The following is a 27,382-nucleotide window of genomic DNA, read 5'->3' as shown; positions in this document are numbered from 1 at the left end:
TGTCCCTTGTTCTCCTCCCTGGAGGACCAGAAAGCAATACTATTTTACAAGACTAGGAAAATATCACAGTTCCTCAAAGTAGGAGATTGTCTCCAAGTGGGTGCCCTTGGAGAAAGGTACAATTTGTGCCCTGAAATTTGGGAAAACAGGGATGATTTATGAGCTATGACTCCAAAGGTCAACCAGGGTTCAGCTGAGTGTGATATGAACTCTGCCCTGGGTCCCATAAAGTCACATGGGGTGCAACTGAAGCCTGGTAAGATGCTCAGAAAACAGCTTTTGGAGAGTTTATTTTTGGCGTGTCTGACCTTTTTGTAATACTCAAGAGTCACAGTCTAGTTCTCAGATACCTTTTGTGTTTCCAGAGGTTTCCACCTCAGTCTCCAGATCTGCCTCTCTAGTGTTCCCCACTGGTTTTTGTATCTCAAATTTATGGGCTTAGTAACCTGGCACTTCTTTTCACTCACCACTTGGTTTGGTGCCTTGCTAGTGAGTGGTTTCTTTGTCATCAGTGGGCTGTTTTAGCACAACAGAGAGCTCCTTTTTGAAAGGTGACAATTTTATGTCTGAAAATAGAAATTTAGGCTAGATGCGGTGGCTCACATCTCTAATTCCAACACTTTGGGAGGCCAAGGCAGGAGAATCACTTGAGGCCAGGAGTTTGAGACCAGCCTGGGCAACATAGCAAGACCTCATCTCTACAAAAATAAATTTTAAAAATTAGCTGGGTGTGGTGATGCATGCTTGTAGTCCTAGCTGCTCAGGAGGCTAAGGTGGGAGGCTTCCATTGAGCCCAGGAGTTTGAGGCTGCAGTGAGTCATCATTGTGCCACTTCACTCCTGCCTGGATAACAGACAGAGACCCTGTTTTCATGCGTGACCGTGTGAAGAGACCACCAAACAGGCTTTGTGTGAGCAACATGGCTGTTTATTTCACCTGGGTGCAGGCGGGCTGAGTCCAAAAAGAGAGTCAGCGAAGAGAGATGGGGTGGGGCCGTTTTATAGGATTTGGGTAGGTAAAGGAAAAAGGGGGGTTGTTCTCTGGCAGGCAGGACTGAGGGGGTCACAAGGTACTCAGTGGGGGAGCTTTTGAGCCAGGATGAGCCAGGAGGAGGAATTTCACAAGACAATGTCATCAGTTAAAGCAGGAACAGGCCATTTTCACTTCTTCTGTGGTGGAATGTCATCAGTTAAGGCAGGAACCGGCCATCTGGATGTGTACGTGCAGGTCACAGGGGATATGATGGCTTAGCTTGGGCTCAGAGGCCTGATATTCCTATCTTCTTATATTAATAAGAAAAATAAAATGAAATAGTGGTAAAGTGTTCGGACAGCAAAAATTTTGGGGGATGTTATGGAGAGATAATGGGCGATGTTTCTCAGGGCTGCTTCGAGCGGGATTAGGGGTGGCATGGGAACCTAGAGTGGGAGAGATTAAGCTGAAGGGAGATTTTGTGGTAAGGGGTGATATTGTGGGGTTGTTAGAAGGAACATTTGTCATTTAGAATTATTGGTGATGGCCTGGATACAGTTTTGTTTGAATTGAAAAACTAAATGGAATGAGAGAAGGAGAAAAATAGGTATAAAAGGTCTAAGAATTGAGATGACTCAGGATATCTGATTAGAGAGTGCCTAAGGAGATCAGCATAGCCCTGCCAGCAAAGATTATTTATTTACTTCAAGAGTTAAGAGTGGCAGTTTGGGGATAGCACCAGGAAATATCAGCTGTGATGGCTTGGAGAAACAGTGTAAACCGGCAGTGTAAACAAGAGCAGGGCATGTATGAGTAGTTGAGAACGGTGAATAGGAGTATGACTAGACAGAAGATAGTAGGGATGACAAGTTTTTTTGGGGCACAGTCTAAGTTGGTCTGGTGTCTGGAATGAGACTGGGCCTAATAAAAAGGAGCGTCTATACAGGAGCTCAAATGGGCTGTACCTTGTAGCATTCTGAGGACAGGTCTGACTTCTGAGAAGGGAAAGTCATAAAAGTATTACCCAGTCCTTTTTAAGTTGGTGGCTGAGCTTGGTGAGGTGTGTTTTTAAAAGACCTTTACTCCGTTCTACTTTTCCTGAAGATGGAGGACCGTAAGGGATATAAAGGTTTCACTGAATACTAACAGCCTGAAAAACTGCTTGGCTGATTTGACTAATAAAGGCTGGTCTGTTATCAGACTATATAGAGGTAGGAAGGCTAAACTGAGGAATTATGTCTGACAGAAGGGAAGAAATGACTGCGGTGGCCTTCTCAGACCCTGTAGGAAAGGCCTCTACCTATCCAGTGAAAGTGTCTACCTAGACTAAGAGGTATTTTAGTTATCTGACTCGGGGCATGTTGAGTAAAGCTAATTTGCCAGTCCTGGGTGGGGGCAAATCCTCGAGCTTGATGTGTAGGGAAGGGAGGGGGCCTGAATAATCCCTGAGGAGTAGTAGAATAGCAGATGGAACACTGAGAAGTTATTTCCTTGAGGATAGATTTCCACGATGGAAAGGAAATGAGAGGTTCTAAGAGGTGGGCTAGTGGCTTGTACTATAGCATAGCCTGCCTTTGCTGGTGTGTGGCAATTAGGCCTGGTTGAACTGCCATCAATAAACTAAGTGTGATCAGGGTGAGAAACAGGGAAGAAGGAAATGTGGGGAAATGGGGTGAACGTCAGGTGGATCAGAGAGATGCAGTCATGAGGGTCAGGTGTGGTATCAGGAATAATGTGGGAGGCCGGATTGAAGTCTGGGCCAGGAACAATGATAACTGTGGGACTTAACAAAGAGTGAATACAGCTGAAGGAGCTGGGGAGCAGAAAGTATATGCATCAGGTATGAGGAAGAAGATAGATTTTGGAAGTTACGAGAAATGTAGAGAGTGAATTGAGCATAGTTTGTGATTTTAAAGGCCTCTGAAAGTATTAGGGGGGCAGGAGCCACTGCACGGAGACAGGATGGTCAGCCTAAAACAGTAAGGTCAAGTTGTTTGGACAAAAAGGCTACAGGACGCGATCCCAGTCCTTGTGTAAAAATTCTGACTGCACAGCCCTGCACTTCAGCTGTGTGTAATGAAAAGGGTTGGGATGAGTCAGGGAGAGCTCGGTTGGGGGCAGTCTCTAAAGCTGTCTTCAAGGAACAGAAAAACGAGTGGGGAAAGGATTTAGGATCTATGGGGTCAGCTAGGTTTCTTTTTGTGAGTTTATATAATGGTTTTGTTAGGATGGCAAAACCATGTATCTAAAGTCAAAAGTATGTAACCATGCCTAGGATGTAGAAGGTGTTGGGGTTTGAGAGATCAGTCAGACATGATCGGCAGGGAGAGCACATGTGTTTTTATAAGAATTACGCTGAGACTGGTAACAGATGAGGAAGAAATTTGGGCTTGACTGAAGTAACGAGGGATGTCATTACTGCCTTGCGGCAGTACAGCCCAGGTAATTTGCTGAGCCTGATGGGTGTCAGGGTCAGTCCAAGTGAAAGCGAAGAGAGGCTGGGATGAAGGGTGCAAAGGAATAGTAAAGAAAGCATGTTTGAGATCTATAACAGAATAATGGGTTGCAGAGGGAGGTATTGAGGATAGGAGAGTATATGGGTTCAGTACCATGGGGTGGATAGGCAAAACAATTTGGTTGATAAGGCCCAGATCCTGAGCTAACCTGTAAGGCTTGTCTGGTTCTAGGACAGGTAAAATGGGGGAATTGTAAGGAGAGTTTATAGGCTTTAAAACGCCATGCTGTAGCAGGTGAGTGATAACAGGCTTTAATGCCCAAAGTGTGCTGTGGGATGGGATCTTGGCATTGAGCAGGGTAAGGGTGATTAGGTTTTAATGAGATGGTAAGGGGTGCGTGATCGGTCACCAAGGAGGGATTAGAGGTATCTTATACTTGTGGGTTAAGGTAGGGGGATACAAGAGGAGGACGCGAAGGAGGCTTTGGGTTGGGGAGAAGGGCAGCAATGAGATGCGGCTGTAGTCCAGGAATAGTCAGGGAAGCAGATAATTTAGTTAAAGTGCCTCAGCCTAATAAGGGAACTGGGCAGGTGGGGATAATTAAAAAGGGGTGCTTAAAAGAGTATTGTCTAAGTTGGCACCAGAGTTGGGGGGTTTTAAGAGGTTTAGAAGCCTGGCCGTCAATACCCACAACAGTTATGGAGGCAAGGGAAACAGGCCCTTGAAAAGAAGGTAATGTGGAGTGGGTAGCCTCCGTATTGATTAAGAAGGGGACAGACTTACCCTCCACTGTGAGAGTTACCTGGAGCATCTGTGATGGTCCTGTAGGCTTCCGAGGTGATCAGGCAGTGTCAGTCTTCAGCTGCTAAGCCGAGAAGATCTGGGAAGGACTCAGTCAGAGAGCCTTGGGCCAGAGTTCCATGGGCTCTGGGAGTGGTTGCCAAGTGAGTTGAACAGTCTGATTTCCAGTGGGGTCCCGCACAGATGGGACGTGGCTTAGGAGGAATTCTGGGCTGTGGGCATTCCTTGGCCCAGTGGCCAGATTTCCGGCACTTGTAGCAAGCTCCTGGGAGAGGAGGTTCTGGAGGAATGCCTGGCCGCTGTGGTTCAGGTGTTTGGAAGTTCTTGTGTGCTGGAGATGTGGCTGGGGTTTGTCTCACAGTGGAGGCAAGGAATTGCAACTTTTTTCTATTATTGTACACCTTGAAGGCGAGGTTAATTAAGTCCTGTTGTGGGGTTTGAGGGCCAGAATTTAATTTTTGGAGTTTTATTTAATGTCGGGAGCAGATTGGGTAATAAAATGTATATTGAGAATAAGACAGCCTTTTGACCTTTTAGGGTCTAGGGCTGTAAAGCGTCTCAGGGTTGCTGCCGAAAAAGCCATGAACTGGGCTGGGATTTTTATATTTGAAGAAAAAGAGTCTAAATGCTAACTGATTTGGGAGAGGTAGGATAAAGAAAAAGGAGCATTAACCTTGACTATACCTTTAGCTCCAGCCACCTTTTTAAGAGGAAATTGCTGGGCAGGTGGGGGAGGGCTAGTCACAGAACAAAACTGTAAGCCAGACCGGGTGTGAGGAGGGGTGGTGATAAAAAGATTATAGGGTGGAGGAGCAGAGGCTGAGGAAGAATTGGGACCTAGCTCGACCTGGCGAGGAGCAGCCTGGGGAGGAGGGGAGAGGTCAGATGGGTCTGGAGAAAAGGAAGATTAGAAAGACTCAGTGATGCTTGGGGTTGGGACTGAGGGGACAGGAGGGAGGGAAAGAAGGAAGATTTGGGATGAGTTGCATTGGGCACAGAGACTAGGAAGGGACTGATGTGTAAAAGAATGCCAGGACGTCAGGCACCTCAGACCGTTTGCCTATTTTACGACAAGAATTATTTAGATCTTGCAGGATGGAAAACTTGAAAGTGCCATTTTCTGGCTATTTGGAACTACTGTCGAGTTTGTATTGGGGTCAAGCAGCATTGCAGAAGAAAATAAGGCATTTAGGTTTTAGGTCAGGTGTGAGTTGAAGAGGTTTTAAGTTCTTGAGAGCACAGGCTAAGGGAGTTGGAGGAATGGAGGGTGGAAAGTTGCCCATAGTGAAGGAGGCAAGCCCAGAGAAAAGAGAGAGTAGAGACACAGAGGGAAGGAGTTCAGGGGTTCTTACCATCCAGAAAAGCGGGAAAGGGGTCAGGGTGCAGAAATAAGGGGTTGGGGCACAGAGATAAGAGGTCGGGGCATGGAAATAAGGGATCAGGGCACAGAGATAAGAGGTCGGGGCATGGAAATAAGGGATTGGGGAACAGAGATAAGAGGTCGAGGCGTGGGAATAAGGGATTGGGGCACAGAGATGTAAGAGGTCGGAGCACGGAAATAAGGGATCGGGGTGCAGAGATATGAGGTTGGGGTACTTGCCCCTCCCCCAGAAAAGTGGGACTTGCTGCTAAGGGTGAAGGAGAAGGGGTTGGGGGTTTCTTGCCCCCCAGAAAGGCACAGAAGGGGTAGAGACATGGAGAGAAGGGGTTGGGGTGCTTGCCCCTCCCCCAGAAAAGTGGGACTTCCCGCTAAAGGTGAAGGACCAAGGCAGGTGTCCCTGCGTAGTCTGACACCTCTGAAATGTGGGTGAATAATCAGAGAGGCGTCCCTGCAATGATTAAACACCAAGGGAAGGCTGCCTTCCCAGTCTGTGACTGGCACCGGAGTTTTGGGTCCACGGATGAAACGTGTCTCCTTTGTCTCTACCAGAAAATGAAAGGAATTGAAATTAAAAGAAGGGAGAGATTGAATTGTGGCGCCAAGATTGAAAGGAGAAAGAGGTTGAGGGATAGTGAGGGAGGTTGGAGAAGAGAGTAAAAAGAGGCCGCTTACTGGATTTGAAATTGGTGAGATGTTTCTTGGGCTGGTTGGTCTGAGGACCTGAGGTCGTAGGTGGATCTTTCTCATAGAGCAAAGAGCAGGAGGACAGGGGATTGATCTCCCAAGGGAGGTTCCCCGATCTGAGTCACGGCACCAAATTTCATGCGCGTCCGTGTGAAGAGACCACCAAACAGGCTTTGTGTGAGCAACATGGCTGTTTATTTTACCTGGGTGCAGGTGGGCTGAGTCCGAAAAGAGAGTCCTCGAAGGGAGATGGAATGGGGCCATTTTATAGGATTTGGGTAGGTAAAGGAAAAAGGGGGGTTGTTCTCTGGTGGGCAGGAGTGGGGTCTCACAAGGTACTCAGTGGGGGAGCTTTTGAGCCAGGATGAGCCAGGAGAAGGAATTTCACAAGACAATGTCATCAGTTAAAGCAGGAACAGGCCATTTTCACTTCTTTTGTGGTGGAATGTCATCAGTTAAGGCAGGAACCGGCCATCTGGATGTGTACATGCAGGTCACAGGGGATATGATGGCTTAGCTTGGGCTCAGAGGCCTGACACCTGTCTCTTAAAAAAGAAAAGAAAACACAAGTTTATAGAACTATAGACTATCTTTATCAATCATAGAATGTTATATTTGATATTTTGTATCTTTCTCAAGCATTGCTAAACCTTTCTACAATATTTTTGTCACAAACTATCTCATTCAACAAGGACACAGGAAAATCAAGACAGATAAGGAGACTAGATGTAGTTGAGTGCTCACAGGGCCAGTGTTGGACCAGGCCAGGTGGGGGATTCAGATGAGGAGAACCACATGCATGGCAGGAGTGTGGCAGTGAGTAAAATCTACCTGAGAAGAAGGCTGGAGATAAACCTAGAAGAATGAGGGCAACTGAGGGCAACTAAGTAAGCGAAGAAACTGCTAACACATGCATAGTGCATTCTGGAGATTTAGTAAGGCTTGTGTCTGGACTGGATCTGAGAATTCACATTGTGTAGCAGTTGATAATAAGAGTACAAAAACTTCTAATTAGTAAATATGAAGAATTCAAATTTGGGATTTTAAGAAATTACAGACCATTGACTTTTATTTTTCTCATAGAATTTTAAAATCCTATCACCTCTTTTATTTGTAGAAGTAAAAAGAGAATGAAAAAATTCCTTTAAATTTAAGTCAATGAAATTGGAAGCACCAATTTCAACAAAGCGAGAAACTGCGGCTCAGTTAAAAGAAAAAAAAAACGAAGGAAGCAGCAGTTTTAAACTCTTAAGCTTCCTCTAATTCAAAAAGAAATACTGAAGCTTTCTAGTTTGAAAATTCAAGAGCTTACTTTTTCCCTAAGGCAATATTATCTACTTTCATGGGGATAAAATAACTGCCAAACACTCAATAGCTCCAAAAGGGGTTTAAATACAGAGAACAGACTCAGTTTTCCTTCCAAATGCGAATGTTTATATCCAAACATGTCAACAAATCATAGTTATTTTCCTCTTCCTGGGGAGCCCCAGGAGCCCAAAGGGATGATAATTAAGGGATGGGCCTGGCTCACAGTTGTCCTCAGAAATAGGAAGCAATAACTCTCAGGGAGACCACATACTGAAGATGTTAATTGGTCAAAGAGACTGACATAGTAAACTCTCACTGCATAGTAAACTCTCAGGGTGTCTAATTGTTGGGGATAGAAGAATCCTGAATCACCCATGTCACTCAATATATACATGGGTTACATTGTCAGCAAACAGGAAGATTATCATGCGTATGACAATTGGAAAATGTGAAATCATGCAAAAGACAGATATCTAGTATGGTCAAGTATTGAATGTGGACTTGCAGGTCTTCTATATACTTGGTCTTTAAACTATGGGACTTTTAAATTTGAAGTTAAATTCCACGTTGGTTCCCAGTGGTGTTTCAGTACCAGAAATAGTGTTTGAAATTGGACATGATTATGGTGTCAAGCAAGATTGCCTTATTTTACTTGGACCTTGGACTATGTCTTGGTTCCAAAAGTAGCCCTGGAAGGCATTGGCCAGCTCTACCTGGCCCCTCCACTGACCGACATGATTAAATCGGTGTTTATGTAAAATTGGATGATGGATCACAGAGGAGAAGGGTTTATGGCTGTATAGGGGGATAAATTGCGAGGAGCTGCAATTAGAAAAAATGAGCTACTTTTCTTATTTTTTTTAAATCTCTTTTCCCAGTGTTTTTCAGATTGGATCATTTCTGTTGATCTGTCTTCAAATTCAATGACTATTTCCTCCTAAATCTCCATTCTGCTATTAATCCTATCTAGTACAATTTTTAATTTCAAATTTTGTATTTTTTTCTTCTAAATTTCTATTTGTTTCTTTTAAACAATTTCTATTTCTCTGCTAAATTTTCCTATCATTTCAGTCATTCTGGCCTATATTCCTTTAATTCACTGAACATTGTTAGAATGGCTGCTTTAAAATCCTTGCTGACATCTGGTTCATCTTAGCATCACATTCTAATGATTATCTTTACTCTTGAGGATGGATTACATTTTCTGGGTTTTTTTTTTTGTACGTTACATAATTTTGGATTAAATATGAATGTTACAGTGTGGAGTCTCTTGAATCTGTTGTGTTCGCCCAAAGAGCGTTGACATTTTGTTCTAGGAAACCGCAAAATTGGTTGGACTCACGTGGAAAACTCAGTCTCCTGGTGTCAGTTAAAATCTGTTGAGTTCTTTTATCTTTAGTCCAGTTATGCACATGTGTAGTTCAGGATCATCCAGAGATTTGAACAGTTTATACACAGATTGTGGAGTTTTCCCTCATTAGCTCATTCTTTTCTGGGGTTTTCCTCTCCTTTTCCACATAATGGGTTGCCCGAAATCCTGCCCCCAAGTCTTTGAGTCCAGAAATACTACAGGTTTTTCTATTAGAGTTTTGGCAGCACAGCATGAGGCCTGCCTTCAGGCCAAAAGCCATGAAAAGAGAACCTCATCGAAGGCCCAGTGTCTTCCTCTTGTTCTAAGTTTAGGCTTCTTTTCAAAACCTGCATTCTGTTTTTCACCTTTCAGTGTTTTCAGTTAATTTTTTAAAAATGTGTTTAATGTTTATGGTTAATGTTTCTGAGACAGCTGGTCCAGTGGGAGCTCATTAAGCCATTCCAGCAGAACTCTGCTAGGAGACTACTGAAGCAGTCCACATTTGAGTGGCGAATACTTGGATTAGTGTAGTAGCATGAACCATGGAAATAAGTAAATAAATACAGAGATAAAATGTAGGGAAAATTTCATGACACTTAGGAGTGAAAAATGAAGGTAAAAGAGACATCACGATGTTAAGCTTGAGTTGCTAAGAGAAACGGGTACAGTAAAAGAAACAAGGAAATTGGAATTCTGTGTTAGTCCGCACAGGCTGCCATAACAAATACCATAGACTTGGTGACCTAAACATAGAAATTTATTTTTTGGTGGTTCTAGAGGCCGTAAGCCTGAGATCAAGGCACTGACCTCTTCCATTTCTGTTGAGGACTCTCTTTTTCACTTGCAGATGGCTACATTTTCTCTCTGACCTCACATGGCATACAGATCTTTTAAGAATACCAATCCCGTCATCTCAGGGCCCAACCTTATGATTTCATTTAACTAAATTACTTCCATAAAGGTCTGTCTCCAAGTACAGTCACGTTGGAGGTTAGGGCTTCAACATACAGAATTTGAAAGGAACACAATTCAGTTCCTAGAAAATGAGAGCCTAGTTTTTGTTTTGTTTTTTTTTTTTTTTTTTGGTTTTTTTAAAGATTGTGAATTATTTTGGATTTGTTGAGTATGAGATGAACAATGTACAAGTTGTTGTTGGAGATCTAAGATGGGGCATGGAGAACAGATTATTGATGATAGATTTACAATCCATCAACATAAAGCTCAGAGCTGAGGCCATGGGGCTGGATGAGTTCTCTGAGGAAGAAAGCAAAAATCAATACAGAGGATTAAGGGGGCAGGAACCAAGCCATGTGCAAATTCTCACAGAAAGTAAAGGAGGTATAAATCAGCAAATAAACAAGTTGTCAGAGAGATTGGAAGAGAAGCAGGAAAATGAAACAGTGTCAAGGAAGTTAAGGAAGAAAAGGGGTGTGAGGAAGTAGTCAATAACACTAAATGCAGTTATGAAGCTCTTGTAAAAACTTATGGTCAAAGGCCCTGAATTTGTCAATTAGGAAATCATTATTGACTTTAGAGGAAGCAGTCCCGGTGAGGTGATTGGGAAGAGATTGAGGTAAGAGAGGTTAGGGAAAAGCAGGATGAAGGTGATTTCAAAGACATGCCTGGAGCATAAATGGGGAGCCGAATCTACAGGGTAATGAATGCAATCACGGACCAGTGAAGTGTCCACATCTTTGCCGAGACCACATCAAATTCAGCCCTGCTTAGGTAGCTACTTCTTTCAGATGCCTGGTTTATTCTTTCAACAAAAAATCACTGTGTTATCAACTCTGCTAAGCAATGTTATATATACTGGAGATTAAACAAAAAGTCCCCGCCCTCATGTAACATCTGTGTTTCTTCTGCTCCCTACCAACTGCTGTTCTTCTGTGCATTCAGATTTTTCCTTAGAGAGCTGGTGCTCACCTGAGCCCGTTCTTAACAGAGCCATCTTTCCTACCCTGTGTGAGCCTCATCAGAGTATACCATATGCTCTTTGGAAGCAGGGAAAGAATTGGATATTTTTTCACTCTTACTAAAGTTAGAAAATGTTGGAGAGTCAGTTAGCTTTTTTATGAAAATGCCATCTAATCATTTTTTAAATTGCACCTAATACAATAATGATATGGCCAAGTATCAAATGTGTTGTCTTAACTTTATTATAAGTTTTATTTTATTGCAAATATAAGCTCTACACATAAGCTGAGAATTTAGTAAGCAGTGAACTCTGATTCAGTTAGCAGGGGGCCAATTGTAGGCATTAACATGTTTTAAAAGCTTCCTAGTTGATTCTACTGTGCACCCAGGATTGAGATACCTTGGGTTAGAGATCTGTTGCTTCGTGGTGCTGATTTTGTCGAAGAGCCTGGTTCTGAGGTGGGAACAGTAATATAACCGTCCTTTGGGTTGAACTGCTGTCTGCTCCCTGCCCTTACTTTTGGCTGACTTATTATGGTGTTCTGCCCAACTCTAGCTTAATAAAAATATTATGAATAATCTTAACCTCACAGTAAAGCTTTTTTTAATCCAATGCAAATATAATTTTACAGATGAGAAATGATTTTGCCTGCAGTTATCTGCTTCCAAATTAGAATGTATTTTTAATTTCTGATGAGTCACTTTTCGTGTGTAATACTCATTTTGACTGGTATTAGGTGGCATGGGTTGCTTTTTAGTCAATTCCAGAATATCTTCTTACATTGTTTTAATGTAAAGAAAATGAAAATTTGATGCTTCTGATCTTTCCTAATACCTCTATTTAGAGCAAGATGGAGTATCTGTCTCCTTGGATCCTTTATATGTCTAGCTACATTGTGGATGTTTGATAGAAATAATACCATGCAGTATAGTCTCCATCTCGACACTGAAAAAAAAAAGGAGGGAAAGTATGTAGAATAAAAAGACAAACAGTGTAACGAGCTTTATTTTATAACACTGGAACATTGAACTTATCTGTTGAGGTGGTACTAAGTAACATAACAACTTCAAAAACCTGGACCCGGCAGGCAGCTAATTTAGCTACTTGAAAATCACTGGGGAAAAGGAAATAGATGCTAAGATTACTGAAACCAGCTTAACACCTGCCAAGTTACATCACTTTTAAAAAATGCTAGGAAGGCCCAGGCACGGTGGCTCACACCTGTAATCCCAGCGCTTTGGGAGGCCGAGGTGGGCAGATCACAAGATCAGGAGATTGAGACCATCCTGGCCAACATGGTGAAACACTGTCTATACCAAAAATAAAAAAAAATTAGCCAGGCACGGTGGCATGCGCCTGTAGTCCCAGCTACTCAGGAGGCTGAGGCAGGAGAATCGCTTGAACCCGGGAGGCGGAGGTTGCAGTGAGCCGAGATTGCACCACTGCACTCCAGCCTGGGTGACAGAGCAAGACTCCGTCTCAAAAAAAAAAAAAAAAAAAAAAAAAAAAATCCCAGGAAGGCACAAAAGACATCCAACAAAACTGGCCATTACTTTATACTTCTAGGTCTCAGTAGATACAGGAGAGGTAATTTGGCCATGGGAGAAAGAAACAAAGTAATAGAATATGGAAGAAAATGAGGATTGTGAAAGAGTAATTGGCATTTAGTAGACCCCTAATAAATACTCGTTGAATGAATGAACAAAATGAAAGAGAAACATACTAGAAAATAGATTGGGCTACAGCAGAGGCTTACATCTGGAAATATCCTGTTGTGGTATTGGGTCAAGTATTAAATATTGGTGTGCTTATTTTAGCCAGTACATAATTTCACCACTGATATAGTAGGGACCGCCAAAGGGGGAAAAAAGGAAAGGGAGCTTATCATAAAAATGGATGTGAGAGTGCTTTCTCCTGTGTGCTTGATTCTCCATATCGCATTATAGCTCGTGCATTCTTATAAAGGATGACCTAAAATGCTAAAAGAATCCTAGTCTTTCAAAATTCATCTGAATGTTGCTTGGGCCACTAAGGGTTCCATGGTTATCAGAAAATTAACCTACTTAGGCCAATTTAGGAAATCTTCCTGTTGTCTTCTACTTGGCTTGCCTCTGTTTCTTTTCTTTTCTTTTTTTTTTTTTTTTTTTGAGACGGAGTCTCGCTCTGTCGCCCAGGCTGGAGTGCAGTGGCGTGATCTCGGCTCACTGCAAGCTCCGCCTCCCGGGTTCACGCCATTCTCCTGCCTCAGCCTCCCGAGCAGCTGGGACTACAGGCGCCCGCTACCACGCCCGGCTAATTTTTTGTATTTTTAGTAGAGACGGGGTTTCACCGTGTTAGCCAGGATGGTCTCGATCTCCTGACCTCGTGATCCGCCCGCCTCGGCCGCCTCTGTTTCTTTACTTCCACCACAAATCGATCCTATTTATAAATGGGTTAAGAGCTACCTAGTGCCTTTGATTAATTGTTACTTGGACACTTTATTAATATAGAGTCTTCATTTTGCACACTTAGTGGTCAGTCACTAACTTTAAGGCTTGAACGTTGTTCTGATAATTTTATAAACAGCCTTATTGATGTTTCATTTACATAGCATAAAGTTCACCCATTTAAAGTGAACAAGAGGCTAGCTGTGTTGGCTCATGCCTGTAATCCCGACACTTTGGGGAGCCACGGCAAGAGGATCACTTGAGCCTAGAATTCGAGACGAAACTGGGCAACGTAGTGAGACCCCATCTCCACAAAAAATAAAAAATATTAGCTGGGCATGGTGGCACGTGCCTGTAGTCCCAGCTATTTGGGAGGCTGAAGTGGGAAGATTGCTTGAGACCAGGAGGTCAAGGCTGCAGTGAGCTGGGATTGCACCACTGCACACCAGCCTGGATGGCAGAGCAAGACTCTGTCTAAAAAAAAAAAAAAAAAATTGGGCAGATGCAGTGGCTCAGGCCTGTAATCCCAGCACTTTGGGAGGCCAAGGTGGGCAGATCATGAGGTCAGGAGATTGAGACCATCCTGGCCAACATGGTGAAACTCCATCTCTACTAAAATACAAAAAATTAGCTGGGTGTGGTGGCACACGCCTGTAGTCCCAGCTACTTGGGAGGCTGAGGCAGGGGAGTCGCTTGAACCCAGGAGGTGGAGGTTGCAGTGAGCCGAGATCGTGCCATTGCACTCCAGCCTGGCGACAGAGTGAGACTCCATCTTAAAAAATAAGAATAATAAAATAAAAAATAAAAATAAAGTGAATAGCTCAGTTAATTTTAGCAGCTTTATATGCTTGTACAACAAATAATCACTACCAATTTTATCCACCCTCAGCCCCAGGCAACTCCTGATCTGCCTTCTGTAGTTATAGTTTTCTGTAGCCCTTCATAGAAATTTCATCAGGATAGAATCGGAATATCTGTTACTTAAATTTAATTTGGAAACTAAGTTCACCTTATCAAAATAGGCAAAGACAAACTAAATTAGGTGGATCTTGTATTTAATTATAAACAACAGCAGAATAAATTAATTAGAAGAATTTTCTTAACAGGTGCTAAGACTTTATGGTAGGCCTCATTTGCTTTGCTGAATTGCAATGTATTTTCTTTTCGTTAAGTATATTGTCTAGTTTTGAGCTATGCATTACATTTTCTCTTTAAGAAAAATGAATTAGTATGCATTTCAACTTCAGGCTTTATTCTAAAGTCTATATTATTATGACTTTTTCTAAAGAATAAATATTTATGTGTTGTGTGAATGGACAAAGACACTTAATGAGTCTTCAAACATTCGTGGATGGACGAATGGATGGAAGATGGCTTGATGACTTCCATATATTTGGGTCTCAGGAAAGTTGTTTATTTCATAAGTTCTCAGGATGTAGCAAATTAATAAACTGCATATATTTGGAATAGAATTTCATTCTTTGTGTGTTTTTATTTCACAGAAGAAATATGAAACATATTCTAGCAAGAAGCAAAGCATTACAATGGACGAAGTCCTATGTTTTACCAGAGTTTCCCTATGATGTCAAATGCATGTTAGCAGAGCAGAAGTGCCCGGATCACAGCATGAGGATAAGGATCATTGAGTTTCTCCAGGCCGACATGACTAAGTATCTGGAAGGCTCACTGTGAGTGACAACAGGACAAGCTTGCTGCTTTGGGAAAGGGTCTGTTTCAGAATAGAGTAGAATTCCTGTGGAATCAACTCTCTTCAGATTGTGGATGACATATTGGTAATAGGTCCCAATTGCCCAATATTTAAATCTCTTTTTGTTATATGGAAAAATGTGAAGAAAAATGAGTGTAATTAGACTCATCTTAAAGGAAGGAATGTGGGTTGCTTGAAGTGAAACATATCCTCCTTGTTTTGGTGAACAGGTACCCCAGCACCCAGCAGTACAATGACGTAGTTAATGCCCTGCTGCAGGCCCACCCTTTCCTGGATGAGGACGGCTGTGGCTTCGTAAGTGACCACATGGCACCATCCTGTTAATTTCAGACTATCTTAAAATAATTGCCTTGTGTTGCCCAGTAATTTTATGCTCCACCCATCTTTTCTTGGTGTCTCTCTCTCTCTCTCTCTCATTCTGTCTATGTATCTAGGTCTATCTGTTTCTGTTTTTCTGACTCTTTGTCTCTTTGGTCTCTCTCCGACTTTGTTTCTGTCTTTCACTTTCTGTTAGTCCATGCTTCTTTTCACATACATCTTTTCACAGACATCTGAGACAGTAAAGCACAAAAAGACATCTATCTTCTTTAGATATGCCTACCAATGTGTATGCATATGGCATATAGAGATACAGGGAATAATAGACCATCTACCTTTATGTATACATAGCTACAGTTCCTTGTAATTGTTCCTTAACTCATAAAGTTACAGCATCATAAACACTCAATTTTTTATTAACTATTCTTAGGTACAGTTCAATAGTGTTGATTATATTCACATTGTTGTGCAATGAAGACACTGGTCTTTGAAATCCAGGAGACAGGCAGGTTCAAACAGCAAACTTTGTGTTGAAACGTCAACGGCAGTGGTTCTCAGCCGTGGTTGTACATTAGAATAATCCCATCCTCAAATTAATTCAATCTGAATCTCTAGGAATCCTAATGTGCAACCAGAGCTTAGAACTGCTACCCCAGAGAATTGCTTGAACCCAGGAGGCGGAGGTTGCAGTGAGCTGAGATCGCGCCACTATACTCCAGCCTGGGTGAGAGAGCAAGACTCCGTCTCAAAAAAAAAAAATAAATAAATAAATAAATAAGAACTGCTGCCCCAGAGCATCCTGAGGGTCTGTTTTTATCAGGACAGCAAGCAGAGATCTGACAGGGCCATAAGGCTGGAGGCCCAGACCTCAAAGCCAGACAACAGCTCCACTGGGTCTGAGAAGGCAAGAAACACTTGATGACAGCTCTGAAGCAGGTGCAGCCATGTCATAAAGACATTTTAAGGCTCCGTTTCCTCCCTCCCTTCCTCCTTTCCTTCCATCCTGCTTTCCGTCCTTCCTTCCTTCCTCCCTCCCTCTTTCTTCCCTCCTTCCTTTCTTCCTTCCTTATTTGTATTTACCCCTCCCTCCCTCCCTCCCTCCCTCCCTCCCTTCCTTCCTTCCTTCCTTCCTTCTTTCCTTCCTTCCTTTCTTCCTTCTTTTTTTGTATTTTCAAGAAAAGGTTCATTATATATGGAGAGAATCACAGAATTTTCTCAATGGGAGAGGTAATTAAAGGTTTTTTTCACCACTCAGACTGAGGAAAGATGTTGTATACCATGTCTGGAAAAATGATAGTTATTAAAGCCAAGATTAGAATTCAGGTATTCTTGCTTCTAGGATGACATCCTTTCCAAAATATGCTGCTGCATATAAAGTGCACTAGAGAAGAAATTGAATTTCCTCTAAAAAAACAAAACAAAATGAAGGAAAAAAAACAAGGCAACAACAACAATACTAAACAAACCTGGCATCCCAACATTGACAATCATGTCAATATGGCTGACAAAACTGATTCTCAGAATTTCTTCTACATTGGAGATAAATCTACCAACTTAATGTCTAATCAGTATTACTGTGTATAGAACTTGTGGTTTTTTTTTTTTTTTTTTTTGAGACAGAGTCTTGCTCTGTCGCCCAGGCTGGAGTGCAGTGGCACGATCTCAACTCACTGCAAGCTCCGCCTCCTGGGTTCACGCCATTCTCCTGCCTCAGCCTCCCGAGTAGCTGGGACTACAGGTGCCCCCCACCACGCCCAGCTAATTTGTTGTATTTTTAGTAGACATGGAGTTTCACCATGTTAGCCAGGATAGAACTTGTGTTTTTTTTTTTTTAATTTACATTTACTGTTTGAATAAATTACATATTTACATAGCTCAAAATTCAAAAACTACAAAAGGGTATAAATAGAAAAGTTTCCCACCCGCCCTTGCTTCTGCAGCCACCTAATTTTCCTCCCCATAAGTAACCAATACTATTAGAGTCCCTCTAGAGAATCTTTGCATATATATAAGCAAATCCATATTGATTCAATACCTTTTGACCTTTAGTTTGATGGTTATCAAAGTGAGACATGTACAAAGTAACAAATAATGCTTTCTTTGCTCTTGTGTCCATTTTATCCACATCTGTTCCCAGTGACATTCACTAAGGACCGTTAACTGATAAAGAGATGTGTGCAAAATTGCTTAGCAGATTAGGGCTCAGATTTGCACTCATAGAGTAGAAGGAGAAACTCTGGTGCCTGGATGGATGTTTACCCAAATTCTCCCTGCGAGTGTGTGTGAGGTTGTGTTTCTAATGTTACAGTGGAAAATGTACAAAATTTCAGAGAACATTAATGGGAGGCAGGGGTGGAGAAAGAAAAAGGGTGCACAAACTTGGTTATTTTTAGGGCTAAGTTTATTTTTACCTCTTAATTTTGAAAAATTTGGGGCCGGGTGCGGTGGCTCATGCCTATAATCCCAGCACTTTGGGAGGCCAAGGCGGGCAGATCACCTGAGGTCAGGAGTTTGAGACCAGCCTGGCCAACATGGTGAAACTCTCTCTCTACTAAAAATACAAAAATTAGCCGGGCATGGTGGTGGCACCTTTAATCCCAGCTACTCAGGAGGCTGATGCAGGAGAATTGCTTGAACCGGGAGGCCGAGGTTGCAGTGAGCTGAGATCACGCCATTGCACTCCAGCCCAGGTAACAAGAGCGGAACTCTGTCTCAAAAAAAAAAAAAAAAGAAAGAAAGAAAGAAAAAGAAAAAAGAAAAGAAAAGTTTCAAATCTGAACAAAAGTTGAAAGAATGCTACATTGATATGCATATACTCCTAACAACATGGATTTTCTCAACCTCTTGACTGTTTACCTTTGGGGCTGGATAATTCTTTCTGCTGGAGACTGTCTAGTATATTGAAGTATATTTAGTAGCATCCCTGGCACCCACTAGGTGTGAGTAGCACTCTGTCCACCCAGTTGTAACAACCAGACATGTCCCCAAACATCACTAAAGTAAGCACACTACAGGATAAAGCAAAATTTCTCTTAAAAAACAAAACAAAACAAAGCAACAACAACAACAAAACCAAACAAGGGGAGGGAGAGGAGCAACATCACGTCACTGGCTGAGAGTTACTGATCTAGATTAGGGATTTTTTTTGCCACATTTATTTTTCTTCTGTCATATTTGTTTGTTTGTTTGTTTGTTTTGGTTGAGCATTTAAAAGCAAGTTGCAGATGTCATCCCTAAACACCATAACATATATCTTATAAGAACAGCTGGGAGTGGTGGTTCACGCCTATAATCTCAGCATTTTGGGAGGCCAAGGTGGACGGATCACTTGATCCCAGGAGTTCAAGACCAGCCTGGGCAACATGGTAAAACCCCATCCCTACAAAAAAAAAAAAAAAAAATTAGCCAGGTATGGTGGCATGAGCCTGTAGTCTCAGCCACTTGGGAGGCTGAGGTGGGAGGACCACTAGAGCCCAGGAGGTTGAGACAGCAGTGAGCTATGATTGCACTACTGCACTCCGGCCTGGATGACAGAGCAAAACCCTGTCTCAAAAATAATAATAATAAAAAAAAGGTCGTGTACAGTGGTTCACGCCTGTAATCCTAGCACTTTGGGAGGCTGAGGCGGGTGGATCACCTGAGGTCAGGAGTTCAAGACCAGCCTGGCCAACATGGTGAAACCCCGTTTCTACTAAAAACACAAAAATTAGCTGGGCATGGTGGCAGGTAACTGTATTCCCAGCTACACGGGAGGCTGAGGCAGGAGAATCGCTTGAACCCAGGAGGCAGAGGTTGCAGTGAGCCAAGATCAGTGTCGTCGTACTCTAGCCTGGGGGTCAAGAGCGAGACTTCATCTCCAAAAAAAAAAAAAAAAAGAATAAGAACAATCTCTTATATAACCACAATACCATTCTTATACCCAAGAAAATTAGCAATAAGTGCATAATATCATATACAATCCATATTCACATTTCTCCAATTTTTCAAAAATGTTTTAAAAATAGTTTTTTGCTATAATATCTAATTGAGTATTATGCATTGCATTCGTTATTATGTCTCTTTAATTTTTTTTTTTTTTTTTTTTTTTTGCCTAGACAGTCTCTCCATACCCTTTTTTATTTTTCTGGATATTTGCTTTTTGGACAAGTCTAGTCCAGTTGCCATGTAAGACGGTCCACATTCTGCATTTGAATGTGCAAAGATCTGCTCGTGATGCTGTGGACTGCTTCATATGTCACAACAGGAGGTCTGCAATTTCAGGGTCATTTTTTATTTCAGTGTGGTTGACGGAGAGCTGTCTTCATGTAGAACTTTCTACACCCTCTCTAGCTGGAAACATGGAGGAGAGGGATGATTATTCTATAACATAAATATTTCCTACTGAGTCTGCCTACCTGAGGCGTCTGCGTAAGTAACTCATGGTGTCAGGCATATAGCAGATTCTCAGTAAATACTAATTGATTGAATACTCATGTGGAAGATTGTATTTGATTTGTCCTTTTTCTGTTCCTATCAGACAGTTAATAAGGAGAGATGGGAGAGGCTAGAAAGAAGAAATTGGCAATTTAAAAATGTCCTAGCCGTTGATTGCTATAATACCTCCCACCAGGTTCAGCACATTTAAAAACCCTTCAGAGCTATAGGAAACATATGGGAAAAAAATGTACTATACTTGCTTTAGTTCATATTTCATGGCTAAGAAAAATACAAGCCATTCTTTTTGTCTGTTCTGTGGTAAAACAGCAATGGTAAAGTCCAGGCTCACAAGCAAGCCTATGGGAGGTGATAAGGCACCTCTGACTCATGCATACCTGGGAGCTTAATCAGTGCTGAAGCCGTACTCCAACCCTCAACCACTGCCTTTCTTACTAGGGCTGTTGAAGGACTTTACAAACAGCACTTTAGTTTACAAATATCTTCAATGAGTAGCTACTCACTCTCCCAAAAAGCCAGTGCAGTTGATAGGACAGATCTTATTGTTCCGTTTTATAGTTGAAGAAACTAAAATTAAGAGGGGTTACTTGGCTGATATGTATTCACACTAGTACTTGGACCTGCAGTCTTCCCAACTTAGGCTATGGTGCTTTCAGGGATTACTCTCATTGGGACTTACAAACCATATAACCAGGAACGGCAAAATCTAAGTGCCAAGCATTTGGCTAATGTTACTTTGGTGGCATTCCCATTGGCCCATGAGGAAATAGAGCTTAGAAAACATGCCCAAAGCCATTCGGCAACTTACCACTTTCTCTCTTGGCCAGGGCTCGAGGGAAACACAGGCCCATATGCCTGCAAGGGTTTTTTTTTTTTTCCTTCCCCGCACTCACTGTGGGGATCTATTCAATCACATGGCATTGCAGGGGAGATGAGCAGCAGAAGCAGCCCTAAGGCACTGTCTTCAAGAAGGGTTGGGCCAGCTGGGCGCGTGGTGGCTCACGCCTGTAATCCCAGCACTTTGGGAGGCCGAGGTGCGCAGATTACCTGAGGTTGGGAGTTTGAGTCCAGCCTGACTAACATGGAGAAACCTCGTCTCTACTAAAAATACAAAAAATTAGCTGGCTGTGGTGGCACATGTCTGTAATCCCAGCTACTCAGGAGGCTGAGGCAGGAGAATCGCTTGAGCCCAGGAGGTGGAGATTGCAGTGAGCCAAGATTGCGCCATTGCACTCCAGCCTGAGCAACAAGAGTGAAACTCCATCTAAAAAAAAGAGAAGGGTTGAGCCACCACTCATGCAGTGAGTTAGTTACCAGCTAAGCACTGCCAAGACTCAGAGTCTTGCTTCTGGTCTGTCATGCTGACACCTGCATCTCCTGCTTCACAGAGTATTGACACAAGACATCAACATTTATAGTTTCTAGCATGCATGAAGCACCGTGCTGGGCTTGGTGGGCAAAGCAGGCATGAGCCTTTCTTTATGTGCTTATAGCCTAGAGGAAAGGAAGGAAGGAAGGAAGTGAGGGAGGGAAAAGAGAAAGGAAAAGAAAAGAAAAAGAAATATAAATAGAAACAGACAAAGTATCACATAGATGAGGGTAGATTACCACTGTGATAAGTGCCAATGAAGAAAGGGGAGATCCAACACCAAGCTGTTACAGAAGCCAGAGGACACTTCCATGAAGCACAGGCTAAGCTGAGACCTGAAGGCAAAGCAAGGGTTAACTACATACCATCTAGGTGTGGGAACAGAGGGATAAAGCTTTCCAGGCCCAAACTGAAGGCCCAGCAGTGGAAGAGATGTTGGCATATTGAGGAAGAAGTCCAGGGGTGCTTCCTAGGTGTTGTCCATGTCTCTGGTCTCACAAAAACTCCACATGCCAGACAGATCCTTCCAGAGCTCAAATCTGGACCATTCACTCTCCCAACTCAACATGGCCTAGGAAGACTTCCTAACCTGGCTGTTCTGACGAATTCTCTGTAGAGGTTTAAAAAATACAGACATCTGGGCTCCATTCCAATCTCCCGAACAGTAGCAAGCAGCAGCATCACATGGGAACTTGCAAGAAACGCACACTCTCAGCTTACCCCTGACCTTAAAATCAGAGATGCTGAGAGTGGTCCTCAGCAACCTGTGCTCTAACAGGTCCTCCAGGAATTGATTCAGGCTAAATTTTGAGAACCATTGCTTTAGAGGAAAAACCAAGGGCAAAAGTTCCTATGAGATTCTAATACAGCCTGTCCACAGAGACAGATTTAAGATCTGGTTCAGGATTACATTGAGGTTCCTTAATGGGGTGACCGTGGCCCTTGATGATTGGGCTGGCTCCTCTCTCCCACCTTATTTTTTACCCCATCCTCTGTCATTCCCTCATCTTGAGCTCTGTGCTCCAGCCTCGTGCAACTCTTGGTAGTTCTCTAAAGGGCACCAGCTCTCCCTCTATTCCATTGCACATGCAGCTTCATCCTTCCGGAACTTCTGTGCATCTACCCAACTGGCATTCCCCATTGCTATCTCCATCCCTTCATGCAATTACCTGACCCTAAGACCTAAGCCGCAGTTTAGATTCACTTCCTACAGGAAGGCTTTTATGGTCTCCTAACACAATGTAAATGAATGATGTATCTTCCCCTATTATAATACTTTTCACTCTATATTGAAATTACTCATCCCTCTGCTACACTGAAAGTGAGGTCCGTCTACACCCTTCTCCCTCCCAGAGTGGGGAGTTGGTCTTTGTGTTTGAAACAGTAGAGGCACCACACACACTTAGGGAGTGAATGCCAATAGTACTCATCAAAACAAATTTCAAAAGATGACAGGAAATTATTTTTAAAGAAAATGCATCAATCCATAAGCCACTATCAGGTCTTTTCTAGAACCCACTAGAAAAATGGAATTGGTTGTGGAGACAGAGTATAGTGGAAAGTATCACTTTTGGGAATTAGAAAATCCAGGTTCAAGAACCAATATATTTACTCAATAACCATATGACATTGGGAAAAGATTTATATTTCTGTGACTTTGTCTGCTTACCTATAACTTAGGGTTTATAATTTCTGTAGCAGTGTCACAAGATTGCTGTGAGGATAAAAGGAAGGATAGATATATTGTTTCTATTACCATGATGTGAAAATAATTTCAAGCCCAAAGATGATAGGTATGTATTGTTGTTGTATAGACGTATTGTTTATATAGGATTATCTCAATCTCCTTGAAGATTAACTGGCCTGTTTTGTTATTTTACAGTTTTTATGGAAACGAGCCCTCAAAGATCGCTTTAAATATGTTCGAAGACCCATAGAAGATGATGAGCAAGTGATTAGAAATAAGTGTAAATTTGGACACCGAAGAGGCCAGACAAGGAAATCTCTTGCTGATATAAGATTTGATGAAATTAAACTTGTCCAGATAAAAGTAAGATTGAATTCCTAAATGTTCTGATGATTTGATAGATTGATATATTGATTAAGGGATAATAAATAATAGCATTTAAAATAATTAAAACAAAATAAGATACCTTTTTAAAATTTGAAGTATAGTTAAGAACCAAGAAAGTCTGTTTTGCCTGGCTAACAATGAGTGTGATATTTGCAAGAAAAGAATTCCCAAAACAATTACTGAACATCTCGTGTCCAGTTTTTTTCACAACCTTCAAAAACTTCGGAAAACCCTTAAGTTTGAGTCCTTGAATAATTTTTTTTTTTTTGCTCTTATCCTACAATGCGTCTTATGTTCTTGATGCTCTTATTGCTACAGGAAGTTTTTTAATACTCACTTTGTCTGAGTTAGGTAGCCTCTGGTCTCCAGGTTTCAGGGAAGAAATAACCCACATGCATGGATACAAAACTCCATTGTGGCCTTCCCTTCCCTGCTGGTCCTGAAGCCTTTCCACCCCAACCCAGAAGTGGTTGTCGGGAGCTCCAGGCTGAGGGCCTGTGGGAGGGCCTGGAGATTCAACCCTCAGCACCTGGGAGGTCATGGGAATTCCAATTGTCTGAGATCCTATATATATTCCTTTTCTACCTCAGAGCACCGAAATTCCTCAGAAACAAAAATTTCCCCTGCTATCAAAGTAGATTGAACTCTTTAACAAGGATGTCTGAACTACCAAGTATGAAAGTGAAATCTCTTGTCCTCCCAATTCTGTTTCTATCTTGATCCAATGTGAATATGTAAATCCTAACTCTTCAACAAACATGTTTATATTAGTGAATGTACTTGGTGTAAATATTCTATTTTCTTTTTCATCTGGTATGTTTATTGGATAGTAAAAGGGCAAAGCATTGAGTCACCTCAGTTTTACTAGTGCTAGTTATAAGATCCATACGATAGGAATATTTTAAATATATTTTGTAAACCACTTATCCCAGCATCATGCATCATGCAAAACTCGGATGAAAGTATGTACTTTAAATATCTTATTCTAATTTTCAGTGACGCTTTCAAAATAATAGGTCAGTTAAGATAACATAGTTCTAAAACTGTTCTTTGACAAAAAGACAAGACAGCTGAAAGGTGCCCTAAAAGAAACTTTTTAGAAACTTTGCAAAATTCCAATTACAAACTAAAATTATAAGATAGAATCATATTTATTTGGCACTCTTTTATGTTCTTAAAAATCACTTTGTGAGAGGGACCAAGATGGCCGAATAGGAACAGCTCCAGTCTGCAGCTAGCTCCCAAAGAGACCAATGCAGAAGGTGGGTAATTTCTGCATTTCCAACTGAGGTACCCACTTCATCTCATTGGGACTGGTTAGGCAATGGGTCCAATGCACAGAGGATGAACAGAAGCTGGGTGAGGCATTGCTTCACCTGGGAATTGCAAGGAGCCAGGGACCTCCTTCCCCAAGCCAAAGGAAGCCATGAGGGACTGTGCTACCTGGCTGGGTTACTACACTTTTCCCACAGTTTTTGCAATCTGCAGATCAGGAGATTGCCTTGTATGCCTACACCTCCAGGGCCCTGGGTTTCAAGCACAAAATTGGGTGACTGTTTGGGCAGACACTGAGCTAGCTGCAGGACTATTTTTTCATACCCCAGTGGCGCCTGAACCCCAGTGAGACAGAACTGTTCAATCCCCTGGAAAAGGGGCTGAAGCCAGGGAGCCAAGTGGTCTTGCTCAGTGGGTCCCACTCCCATGGAGCCCAGCAAGCTAAGAACCACGGGCTTGAAATTCTCACTGCCAGCACAGCAGTCTGAAGTTGACCTGGGATGATCGAGCTTGGTGGGGGGATGGCCGTCCGCCATTACTGGGGCTTTAGTAGGCAGTTTTCTCCTGATAGTACTAAGGAGGCTGGGAGGTCTGGGCTGGACACAGCAAAGTGGCTGTGGCCAGACTGCTTCTCTAGATTCCTCCTCACTGGGCAGGGCATCTCTGAAGGAAAGATAACAGCCCCACTCAGGGGCTTACAGACATAATCCCCATCTCCATGGGACAGAGTGCCTGGGGGAAGGGGCAGCTGTGGGTGCAGCTTCAGTGGCTTTAATCCTTCCTGCCTGCTGGCTCTGAAGAGAGCAGCTGATTCTGACAAGAGGGATTCTCCCAGCACAGCGCACCAGCTCTGCTAAGGGACAGACTGCCTCCTCAAGTGGGTCCCTGACCCCAGTGCCTCCTGACTGGGAGAAACCTCCCAACAGGGGTCGACAGACACCTCATTCAGGAGAGCTCTGGCTGGCATCTGGCCAGTGCCCCTCTGGGACGAAGCTTCCAGAGGAAGGAGTAGGCAGTGATCTTTGCTGTTCTGCAGCCTCAACTGGTGATACCCAGACGAATAGCATCTGGAGTGGACTTCCAGCAAACTGTAGCAGACCTGCAGAAGAGGGATCTGTTAGAAGAAAAACTAACAAACAAAAAGCAACAACATCAATGTCAACATAAAGGACTCCCACACAAAAATCCCATCCAAAGGTCATCAAAGATCAAAGGTAGATAAATCCATGAAGATGAGGAAAAACCAGTGCAAAAACGCTGAAAATTCCAAAAACCAGAATTCCTCTTCTCCTCCAAATGACAGCAACTCCTTTCCAACAAGGGCACAAAACTGAACAGAAAATGAGATTGATGACGGCTTCAGAAGGTGGGTAATAACAAACTCCTCTGAGCTAAAGGAGCGTGTTCTAACCCAATGCAAGGAAGCTCAGAACCTTGATAAAAGGTTACAGGAACTGCTAACTAGAATAACCAGTTTAGAGAGGAACATAAATGACCTGATGGAGCTGAAAAACACAGCATGAGAACTTCGTCAAGTATCGATAGTGGAATCAATCAAGTGGAAGAAAGGATATCAAAGATTGAAGATCAACTTACTGAAATAAGGCATGAAGAAAAGATTAGAGAAAAAAGCATGAAAATGAATGAACAAAGCCTCCAAGAAATATGGGACTATGTAAAAAGAACAAACATACGATTGATAGGTGTACCTGAAAGTGACAGGGAGAATGGAACCAAGTTGGAAAACACACTTCTGGTTATTATCCAGGAGAACTTCCCCAACCTAGCAAGACAGGCCAACATGCAAATTCAGGAAATACAGAGAACACCACTAAGATACTCCTCAAGAAGAGCAACCCAAAACACATGATTGTCAGACTCACCAGGGTTGAAATGAAGGAAAAAATGTTAAGGGCAGCCAGAGAGAAAGGCCAGGTTACCCATAAAGGGAAGCCCATTAGACTAACAGCAGATCTCTCTGCAGAAACCCTACAAGCCAGAAAAGAGTGGGGGCCAATATTCAACATTCTTAAAGAAAAGAATTTTCAACCCAAAATTTCATATCCAGCCAAACTAAGCTTCATATGTGGAGGAGAAATAAAGTCCTCTACAGACAAGCAAATGCTGAGGGGTTTTGTCACCACTGGGCCTGCTTTACAAGAGCTCCTTAAGGAAGCACAAAATATGGAAAGGAAAAACTGGTACCAGCCACTGCAAAAACAAACCAAAATATAAAGACCAATGACGCGATAAAGAAACTGCATCAACTAATGGGCAAAATAACCAGCTAGCATCATGATGACAGGATCAAATTCACACATAACAATATTAGCCTTAAATGTAAATGGACTAAATGCCTCAATTAAAAGACACAGACTGGCAAATTGGATAAAGAGTCAAGACCCATCAGTGTGCTGCATTCAGGAGACCCATCTCAGGTGCAAAGACACACATAGGCTCAAAACAAAGGGATGGAGGAATATTTACCAAGCAAATGGAAAGCAAAAAAAGAGCAGGGGTTGCAATCCTAGTCTCTGATAAAACAGACTTTATACCAACAAAGATCAAAAAAGACAAAGAAAGGCATTACATAATGGTAAAGGGATCAATGCAACAAGAAGAGCTAACTATGCTAAATATATATGCACCTAGTACAGGAGCACCCAGATTCATAAAACCAGTTCTTGGAGACCTGCAAAGAGACTTAGACTCCCACACAATAATAGTAGGCGACTTTAACACCCCACTGTCAATATCAGACAGATCAACGAGTCAGAAAATTAACAAGGATATTCAGGACTTGAACTCAGCTCTGAACCAAGTGGACCTAATAGATATCTGCAGAACTCTCCACCTCAAATCAACAGAACATAGATTCTTCTCAGT

General features: G+C 42.4%; 1 protein-coding gene across 1 annotated transcript in view; it reads left to right on the top strand.

The window, feature by feature from the left end:
• SAMD3 (sterile alpha motif domain containing 3) overlaps positions 1-27,382 on the top strand; it is a 192,182-nt gene that overhangs the window by 137,476 nt on the left and 27,324 nt on the right. The window contains exons 13-15 of the mRNA XM_003827645.5: positions 14,800-14,985; positions 15,236-15,320; positions 23,030-23,197. Of these exons, the coding sequence (XP_003827693.4) occupies positions 14,800-14,985; positions 15,236-15,320; positions 23,030-23,197 (439 nt within the window). The remainder of the gene's footprint in view (positions 1-14,799; positions 14,986-15,235; positions 15,321-23,029; positions 23,198-27,382) is intronic.

This window comes from Pan paniscus, chromosome 5 (assembly GCF_029289425.2).
Source record: "Pan paniscus chromosome 5, NHGRI_mPanPan1-v2.0_pri, whole genome shotgun sequence".
NCBI classification, from domain to species: domain Eukaryota; kingdom Metazoa; phylum Chordata; class Mammalia; order Primates; family Hominidae; genus Pan; species Pan paniscus.
The sequence above is the reverse complement of the archived record's forward strand: the minus strand, read 5'-3'. Positions and strand labels throughout refer to the sequence as shown.